Below are 9,650 nucleotides of genomic sequence, written 5' to 3'. Positions count from 1 at the left end.
CAATATGTCAGGGATATCCCAGCATCCCTCTTCTATTTCACTTGTGTTGGCAGGGGTGGGGGAGGGCGGTCATCAGGATCAGGAACGGGGGAGGGGGAAGTTGAAAAACTCGCTCAACTCAGGATGACTCTCACAGGCACTCCTGCACCTCCTTCCTGTCTGTTCTGATGAAGACAGACTCAGCAGGGAGGAGGAGAGAGAGCGGGTCTTCTGCCTCCTGGGAATTCCATGCCTCTCACCTACACAGTGTGCATCCTACCTTCAAGCTAACTGTACCCACCTGCCTCTAAACGGACCTCTCTGTTTCTCCAGCTCCTTCCCTGAGTCTGGAACAGCCTCCTTCCCCATGGGTAGCCTCCCCCTTCTTAAAAACCCAACCAGAAAGTCTGCTCGTTTACAAAGGTTCCCTGGATGGTCCACAGACTTGACCTTCTCCCATCTATAGCCTTTCTTGGGGCCATCCTTGTGATTCTTATCCAGAAGATGTAAAGCCACTTTCTATGGTATGGTTTATCTTCTTTCATAAACTAGGAACTGTTCCGGAAGAGGGACTCTGCCTCTCCCACGCCCCAGTGCCTTCTTGTCAGCTGAAAGAGGGAGAGAAGGGACCAGCCCAAGCCTAGGCATCAGGGGACCCAGAGTCTAGACTCTGTTGCTCATTAACTAGCTATTAGTTAGTTAATGGACCTGACAGCCCTGGGCCTTGCTTTCCTGTTCTGTAGAACAAGGAGGTAGAATGATTGAGGTCTCTGGTCTCCCTTCGGTTACTGGCACTCCGTGACCTTGAGCATCTGCTGGCTCCCCAGCTTGTAGGCATAGGAGATAGGCCCCTCCTAGCCTCGCAGCTCTAGATCCCTTAAACAGTCTCTGGGCTGAGCTATTAGGGCAGCGAAGGGAGAAGGACAAAGGAGATACTAGAGCTGGGGCTAAGATGTGGAGGTGCTGACCCCTGGGAGCATGACTTCTGACAGGGAGCCCTTCCCTCTGTGCACACAGCTGTTTCGCTTTGCGGTCTGTGACGACAAAACAGCGCCACAGTGACAGCCAGGACTCGGAGTGAAGAGGTATATCTTGATAAGCTGCCTGCTGCCTGTGGCCTTACGGGGCTCTTTGTTAGGTTGTCTGAGAGTCAAGCAGATCTTAAAGAAAAACTGCTTTGGAGGAAGACCTGAGACGCAGGGGAGAGAGAAGGTCAAGAGGAGGCCCGGGGGAGGGGGAAGGACAGGCCCAGCTAGGGCCAGGATGAAGGGGGTGTCATTTTTCCACCTTTATCAAATTGTAGCAGGATCTGGGGACCAAGGTCAGGCTCCAAAACAAGGTCCAATCATGTCTGGGCAAGAGGGGGAGGTCCCACTGCTCCCCTGGCGGAGCAGCCCAGGATGGCCAGATGCTTCATGTTCCCTTGACCCCTTTGCTGGATCTCTCTGCACTCAGAGTTCTGAGCTTGTCTGCAAACATCAGACCATGAGGCATGATCTCCTGCACACGGCAGGCTGCTAGGAGGTGCTGAGAGGGAAGCTGGCCAGCCTGGTGCTCCCCTGACATGGGGGGCCAGTGAAGTCCTAACGATGGCTGGCCACCTGAGCAAGCAGCACAGAGACCCAAGCATCACACTGACAGGTCTCCCAGGAGAGAAGGCTGGGCTGTCTCAGTGTCTGGGGTGGAAAAGTACAGTTTGGGTTGTAAGGCAGGACTTGAACAGGGTTTGAAATGATAAGTCACGAGGCAGGGAAGAACAGACAGTCTGTTGATGAAGAGGTTCCCATGCCCCTCACTCGCTCCCCAGTCCTATCTCAACCCCTGCCCTCAGGATCTAGCACCTCCTGTCCCGAGGAAGTTCTTTCTGTCTCACCCGAAGTCCCCATTCCTTAGTGGGTTCCCTCCTAGGCCTTCAAGGGAATCAGAGCACAGCTTCAACTCTACGGACTCACGTTCAGATCTGTAAGAGGGCGAGGCTCCATACAGAAGGAAGGAGTTCAACATGGTCCCGAGCCCCAAAGGGACGAGACTGAGAGATCTTATAGAACTCCCTTCCCCATCAAGAGGCTGGCTCGGTGGAATTCACAAATATTTACCTATTTAATTCAAAAAAAATTTTTGGAGCGCCATGATATGTTAAGTCTGATGCTAGGTGCAAGGGATCAGAACTCTCTCCTTCTTGCCTATTAGCCCCCATGCCAATAAGGCAAGACAGGCAATAAATGAGAATAAAATAAATAAATCATGTTGCTGAGAAACTAAAAAATGATGAAATGAGAATGAAGGATGAAGGGGTGGGCTACTCTATCTGGAGAGGTCAGGGAAAGCCTCTCTAGGAGGTGACATTTGGAATGAGATCCGATGATGAGAAGGAGCCAGCCATGTAAACTTCTAGGGCAAGAGCATCCCAGGAAGGAAGGACAGCGGATGCAGAAGCCCTAGGTGGGAATGAGACTAGCATGTTCGAGAGAGAAGATGATTCAGGTTGAAATCAGAGAGAATGGCAGGGCTGGCTCCTGTGGGGTTTTGAGGCCATATTACAGAGGAGTTTGGATTTTGCTCCAAGAGCAGTGGGAAGACACTGGAAGTCTTTAAGCAAGGGAGTGAGGTGATATGATCTTCAGAAAGATCACTGTCGTGACTCTTGGAGAACGGATCACAGAGAGGCTGCTTGGGGGTCTGGAATATTAATGCAAGTGAGAGAGATGTTGGTTTGGCCCAGGGTGGAGCAAATGGACTTACCGTGTTTTGGAATAAGGTCTGCAGAACTTGAAAGGGATAAGAGAAAATGATTACAATTAAGTGGAATATGTTCCAGATGGTGAAGTCTCAAGGAGGGTCACATTTTGGGGAGAAAAAGCCCGGGTTCAGTTTGGAACCTGTGAGGTTTGAAATGCTCTCAGTGACTCAAGCATGGAGAGGTAGTAAACATTTGGAATGTCCTCAGCTCTGCATACGGATCCCACACACAAAGGACCCAGAACTAGTCTTAGAGGAGCTTATGCACCAGCTGTGAGACAGAACCCGGGGGGAGAGAACCTGCTTTGCTCCCCACTCCTCCCATTTCTACTCAAGAGCCTCAAAAACCTGTTTCTTTAGGGGAAATCAACCCCCACTCTCTCAAGACTCTCCGCGTTTGAATCATAGCATTTCTTCTAGCTCAGGAATGTCATGATTCTAGGTAACGTGGCTCTGAGCAAGCAGGTAGAGAGACAGAGTCTCTCTCTAGGAATAGGAAGAAAGCTCTTTGACCAAGGAAGCCAAGGACAGGGGTAGATAAACTTTCCTAATCCCAAAGATTTGATCATTCTAAGCATTAGTGTGATGGCTCCGTGACAATTTTGAGAAGGTTCCTCTCCTTTCACTCAGCATTCTACAGGTGAAAGAAATTGTCTAAAATGAGTATCAGAGGGGGCCTCACAAGAAAGAATAAGGGGGAGAGCCTGAGGAGTCCCCTCAGTCCTCCAGGGCTGGAGGGAACCGTGAAAGGGAGGAGGGACGTGCCAGCAAACACTGGGCCCTCCAGCACAAGCTTTGTGTGTGGATTACTGCTGTCCGTGTGTCTTTTGTTTCGGTCATGACCAAGAATTCCATGTACTTGTGTCCTTCTCGCCGACTCCTTTCAGCCAACAACAAGGAAGTGCACAAAGAACTCAAATGTCCCCATATCAGAGGACCTGCTCAAGAAAGCTAGCCACGCTTCCAGCCACAGAGCTGCCATGAGACTCCAAGGGAGGGGGAGGGGCCTCTCAGAGACCTGGTTCCATCTTCTGTAACCATATGAGCTCTAGAACTGCGTTATCCAATATGGTGGCCACCAGCCACACGTAGCTATCTAAATTTAAACTAATTAAAGTTATATTTTAAAAAATCTAAAATTCAGGTCCTCCGTCATAACAGCCACATGTCAAGGGCTCCACAGCCACATGTGACTAGTGGCTACTGTATGAAACAGTGCAAAGCTTGGATGCCCCATCATTTCAGAAAGTTCAATCAAACAGCATTGCTTTTGAAGAGCAGTTTCCAAACTCTGGTTCCCAGTCCAGTGGCATCAACACCAAACACCATCTGGGAGCGCTCTAAAAGTGCAAATTCTCAGGCCCCGCCCCAGGCATATGGGGATGGGGACAAATCCTCCAGATAATTCTTTTTTTTTTTTTTTTTTTAAGATTCAATTTATTTATTGGAGAGAGAGAACGTAAGCAGCTGGGAGGAGCCCAATGTGGGGCTCGATCCCAGGACCCTGTGATAGTGACCTGAGCCAAAGATAGATGCTTAACCAACTGAGCCACCCAGGCGTCCCCTTCTAGATGATCCTAACACATGCCAAGTTTGAGTACCAAAGCTCTAGTGTAGAATAATATTCTCTCCCCCTGTCCATTTGAGCCTCAACAATCTTATACCCATTCAGCCTTCCTAGGGCAAGTATAATCATGACTTGTTCTATAACCAAGGAACAAATCCAAAGATCATAGCTCTAACCCAGGGCCAGAGTTCTGGCCCCTTGACCCTTCCTTGGACTCATTTTTTTTTCCACCAAACTTGTCTAGGATCATTTCATATTGAAAACAAAAGGATACGATTCTATAGCTCTTTGCTGGAACTCCAGTCCATTGAGAAGAGCCGGCTGCTGAGTTTGGGGAAGTCAGAATGATCACAATGGAAAATCTCTCCACCGAGTGGCCATGGGTTGATTAGAATGTCCCATGAATGTGCGGGAGCAGTCGTACTCCCCCTGTACGGACCAGGGAGCCATAGCCCCCGGTGGGAGACTGCTCACCCACGCCCGCCAGCTCCTTCCTGACCACTGTGACCCAGGCGTGAAGTACAGAGAGGTTAAGAGCCTCAGAGACAGACCCCAGCTGCGCGTCCTGGTTCTGTCATTCGGAGCCAGGGGACTGAGGCAAGCAGGCCGGCTCCGCAAGCCTGTTTCCTCCTCTGTGAAGCCCCAGTAAGAATAGAACTGCTCTGCTGTGGGGATGAAATAAGCCCATGGATGTGAAGGTGCCCGGCACTCAAAATTTTCAATGTTATTATTCCAGACAGTAGGAAGTCGACCTAGTTTTTCTATTCTTTTTCTTTTCAATAGAACCTGCCTTTTCTTTGTGTTCTCTGACCTCAGATTTCTCTTAGCATGTGAGCTCTAGCTTGGGTCTTCCAAGCCTGTTTGGGAACCAAAGAGACATACGTAGCCCCTTGTAAGTGGCATCACCAAGGGGTAGTTTTTGCCAGTTGGCAGCAAGTCTGGTTTTCTGGAAACAACCCGCAAACCTGGGTAAACCTGGTCGCACCTTTCAGCAAGGAAAGCACCTTCCTACAAAGTAGGGGAGACCCTGAGCAGGGATTGGGTACAAGACGGGCTGTTGTGTCAGGCTTGAAATCTAGAAAGCTCCATGTGGGGCCCTGAACTCCCATCTCAGCCTGCTGCTTTTTGTCGCCGTGACCTTGAACAGATGGCTCTGTCTTTCTACCTCTGTCCTTCCATCCTTGGGAGAGGGGAGAATAATGTGCCCAGTGCATCTGCCTTGAGTTTCCCAAGATCAGAGGATGAATGCCACCCTCATTGTTCTCTAGAACCTGGGCCTCATCTTTCTCTGGAAGCATTTTCCAGAATTATCTGCTGTAAAGAGACAGAAACCGCCCCCCCAGGAGTCCGGGCTGGGCTCTCACAAGCTCCTGTCTGACTCAGCTATGGTACTACCCCTCCCTTTGGTTCCTGCTGATGCACCTCCTCTCTCTAACTTGAATCTATTTTTTTCTCTCACTGTCTCTTCCTTCGCACAATCCCCCTCCCCAAAAACATACCGATGGTCTTGTCTGCCCTCTTCCCACTTCCCCGCAGCGGTGGGCGTCCAGATGAGGCTGGAGTTCCTGCAGCGCACATTCTGGGCATCGACCCGGCAGGTGGGTGTGATGGGGCCAGGTCAAGGCCAGAGGCTCCCTCCTGCTGCCCCACTGCCTCTCGAGGCCCCCTCTCTTCTGGGACCCTCGCTCAACTCTCCTGGATCCCTTCCTTCTCTGCCTGTCTCCGTTCCCTGTGCCTCTGTGAGTGGCCTGGATCTCTCTGCTCCACTCAGCCCTGGGAATGAGTAGGACCCCGTATTCCCACCAACCCTGCCCCTGGGGCGAGGAGACGTGTGCCCCTCCATCCTTCTAGCCAAAACCCAAGCCTGGACTGCTTTCCAGCCCACCTGTTGCCTCCTGGCCTCCTCTCCCGGTTCCCTGGAGCCCTCTGCCTTTCCTGGGTTTCCTCAAGTCTCCCTCAAGTTCCTCCACCAGAATCTGCTCCTCTGTTCCAAGACCCTATCTGTCCACTTGCTGTTGCCGCTTCCTCACTTCGAGCAGGTTTAGGGAACCATGACATGAAGATGGAGAAGATGGAATGGAAAGGGACACCCGTCCCGTAACCTAGTGTCACCCTCCAGGTCACACAAAGAACAGGAGCCTCCGAAGCCACCCCAGGAGGCTTCTGGCACAATGAGGCTGATCTCCAACCCTCACGCATGGGATGCAGGGGTGTGGTTCCCTCAGAGGGGGATGTGGCTGAACCCCAGTGCGTGGACAGCTGGTGAGGGCCTGATTCTCAGGGCTCTGACCCCGCTGACACATAGCCTCACCCACACATATAGCACACGTGTGTATCGTGCCCACACACACACAAACGGCTCATGTACACCCTACCCATACAATACACCACATACGCCCTACACAGACGCACACCCAGCACAGTGTGTACACACACGCACACACACAAGTATGCCTCAAACACACATTCACCATCCCCCCTCACACAAACACAAGCACACACATAACCCACACACGACACAGACGTGCTCATGCGGTGCGTGTCTCCCGCGTTGACACACACATACACGGAGGCACACACCACGTACAGTTTCTCCTCTTCCTTCCAGTGCAGCCCAGTGGATGGACCCTGCCCAGAGAGCTGCCAGGACAGTGTAAGTTCTGCCCCAGGGGAAAGGGGGGGGAGCGGGAACCATGGGCCCCCAAACTAAAGAGGGTGCCTTTGCACTAGACATGGGGGTGCTCCCCACACACCAGGCCAGGCCCAGCGGTCAGGGCCTGGCCATGACTTCCCTCCCGGTCTCTCCCCAGGAGCTGGACTGCTTTGTCATCGACAACAACGGGTTCATCCTGATCTCAGGGCGGTCTCAGGAGGTAAGGTGTCCGGGAGGTGGAAGGAGGGAGGAGTCGGGTCATCCCCCAGACGGGCCAGTCAAGGAAAGGTCTGACCGTGGTTGCTAATGGCGGCTTGGGGCACCAGGAAGTAATGGCAGCTTAGGGCAGATTAGAGGGAAGAGTCTGAAGAATGCAGAGTCTCTTCTCCAAGCCAAGTCAGTGTAGGAAGACCACAAAATGCAGACGCTTCACTCAGATCATCAGAGAAAATGTTATTTCTTTATTTTGTCTCTCCCTAATCCAGCCTCGTCCCATGGTTGGTAGGGAAACTGTCCACACGACGAGGAGAGGCTCTGCCCGGCTCCACCGCAGGGCCTCCCATGTTTTCTGTGCTCTGGCCATGATGCTGACTGGCCTGGCCTTAGAAGCCTCCTCCCAGAGTGCAGACACCCTCAGACTCCTCACCCCACTCCCCTCCATCACCTTCCTGCCCCTTTAATCCACTTCGGCCACTGCTGGGGGGCTCATCCACAGAGAGCAGGGAGCCTGTGCGCCGGGGTGAAGGCCCTTTTCTGAGTCACAGACTTCTCATTGTGTCCTCGTGTGGAGCAAAGGGCAAGGGAGCTCTCGGGGGTCTCATCGATACTGACCAGATCCCATTCCTAAGGGCCGCAACCTCATGATCTAATGACCTCCCAAAGGCCCCACCTTCTACCTTCAAGCCAAGAAGATCCAGCGACAGACAATGACAACAAGGCAGAAGTCAATGTCTTTTGCAACCTAATTTCAGATGTGGCATCCCATCACTTTTGCTATATTTTATTCACAAGAAGCGAGTTACCAGGTCCAACCTACCCAGAGGCTGGGACCATTGTGAGTGGTTGCCGAATGGCCCTACCACACTCCCCTCCACCTCCCCAAACACACTCCTGTGGTGGGGGCACTGGCAGCAGCAGCAGCAGCATCTGGGAGCTTGATAGGAATGCAAGTTCTTGGGCCTGACCCAGATTGAGCGAGTCAGAAGCTCTGGGATGGGGCCCTCCAACCCTGCTGTGACAAGTCCTCTGCTGACTCTGAAGCCCGACAAAGTCTCAGGACCACCGCCTAGCCCTTCCTGACAGCGGCCGTTGATCTGGATGCACTTTCCCTGCCAGGCTAATATGCCGGAAGGTCCAGGCTGCTCCTTGTCCCCGCCAAGGTCCACCCAGAAGTCTGGGGAGAAAAGACTGTCCCTGCTCCAGATGCCAACTTTCCTCCCCACCCACCTCACGAAGGCCCTCCTGCCAGACAAACAGGGCAAGTGCAAAGCCCCAGGGCACCAGCTGTCTGTGGTCTGCGAGAGGGGCAGGGGCAGCCTGGATCTCCTGCCCCAGTGGTGTTCCAGGCCTACTGATTAGACATTTAGTCCCCCTGGGCCTCTCTTCCAGCTCAGGGTTCATTGTTATAATGAAAGACTACAGATGACAGGATTACAGCCCTCCACAGAGGCCTAGAAAGAGAAGCAGACAGCTGGGGCCATGAGAGTGACAACAGCTCTGTAGATCTCTGTAATGTTTACAGTGGACCTGTCACCCCAGATTTGGGGACCCCTAGTCCTCCCGCTTGCCTGTGGGTAGCACCTACACAGGAAAGCTCCAAAATGGACCTCACAGGGGCACCAAAGCTAGAAAATCGAATGCCCCATCATGAGGAGGTGAATCTCTCCGAGGGCGGGTGCAGCACCCTCTCCCTCCCTGCCCCCAGCCCAAAATGCTGGGCTTGCCTTCAGACCAGGGCAACCCTTTCCGCCCTCAGAGGGCCTCTGATGTGCCTGTCTCAGCTCATTTTCCTCAGCAATCCCTTCTCCCTCCCTGCTTCCCTACGCCGGGTGCCTCCAAAGAAAAAGTCAGTTGGCCATCTGCCCCCTGGGTGGCTCTCTCTGGAGCACAGTCCTAATGCTCTCTCTCCCACATGCTTCCCCAGCTCCACTGTGGGGCCAGAGGGACTTGTCAAGAGACTGAGCAGCTCAGGGGAGCCCGGGGATGGGGGGCTATACATGAGAAAGGAACACCTTACGTTTTTAGAGAAGAAACCGAGGCTGTCCGTCGGTAAGAAGAGGCTGTGAGACATATGCTCCATCCCAGAATCACGGGCTCTCCCACCCAACCTCAGGTCCCCCTTTCCTCTGGGGACCGGAGCTTCACACAGGCATGCAAATTAGCCTAGTTCTGGGGGCTGCGGCCCAGCCACCCGGAATACTCATCAGTTCTGGGTTCTCTGCCGCCACCTGCCCCCTGTCTGCTCCCTGCACCCTAGCACGCACTACAGACACTGAAAACACAGGCAGCCCCAGGCCCTTTTCATGCAGCCCAGAGCTCGGGCAGTCCAAAAGACCGTTGCTTATTTGTGGATTGTGCCCTGGAAACATGGAGCCCTGCCCCGCTGCCAGCAAACCCGAAGGCAGGTGGCACTCAGGGTACAGGGACCTGAGCTTCCAGACCCTGGATAGCACCGTGGCTGGAAAGACGCCACGGACCCCGCAGTCAGTCTGG

At 53.1% G+C, this 9,650-nt stretch overlaps 1 protein-coding gene across 1 annotated transcript in view; it reads left to right on the top strand.

Annotated features, from left to right (window-relative positions):
- CACNA2D4 (calcium voltage-gated channel auxiliary subunit alpha2delta 4) overlaps positions 1-9,650 on the top strand; it is a 106,741-nt gene that overhangs the window by 86,988 nt on the left and 10,103 nt on the right. The window contains exons 26-28 of the mRNA XM_044228122.1: positions 5,822-5,883; positions 6,894-6,938; positions 7,096-7,158. Coding sequence (XP_044084057.1) covers positions 5,822-5,883; positions 6,894-6,938; positions 7,096-7,158 — 170 coding nt within the window. The remainder of the gene's footprint in view (positions 1-5,821; positions 5,884-6,893; positions 6,939-7,095; positions 7,159-9,650) is intronic.

The sequence above is a fragment of the Neovison vison genome, chromosome 12 (assembly GCF_020171115.1).
Source record: "Neovison vison isolate M4711 chromosome 12, ASM_NN_V1, whole genome shotgun sequence".
Classification (NCBI taxonomy): domain Eukaryota; kingdom Metazoa; phylum Chordata; class Mammalia; order Carnivora; family Mustelidae; genus Neogale; species Neogale vison.
This window is presented reverse-complemented; position numbering and strand designations above follow the sequence as displayed.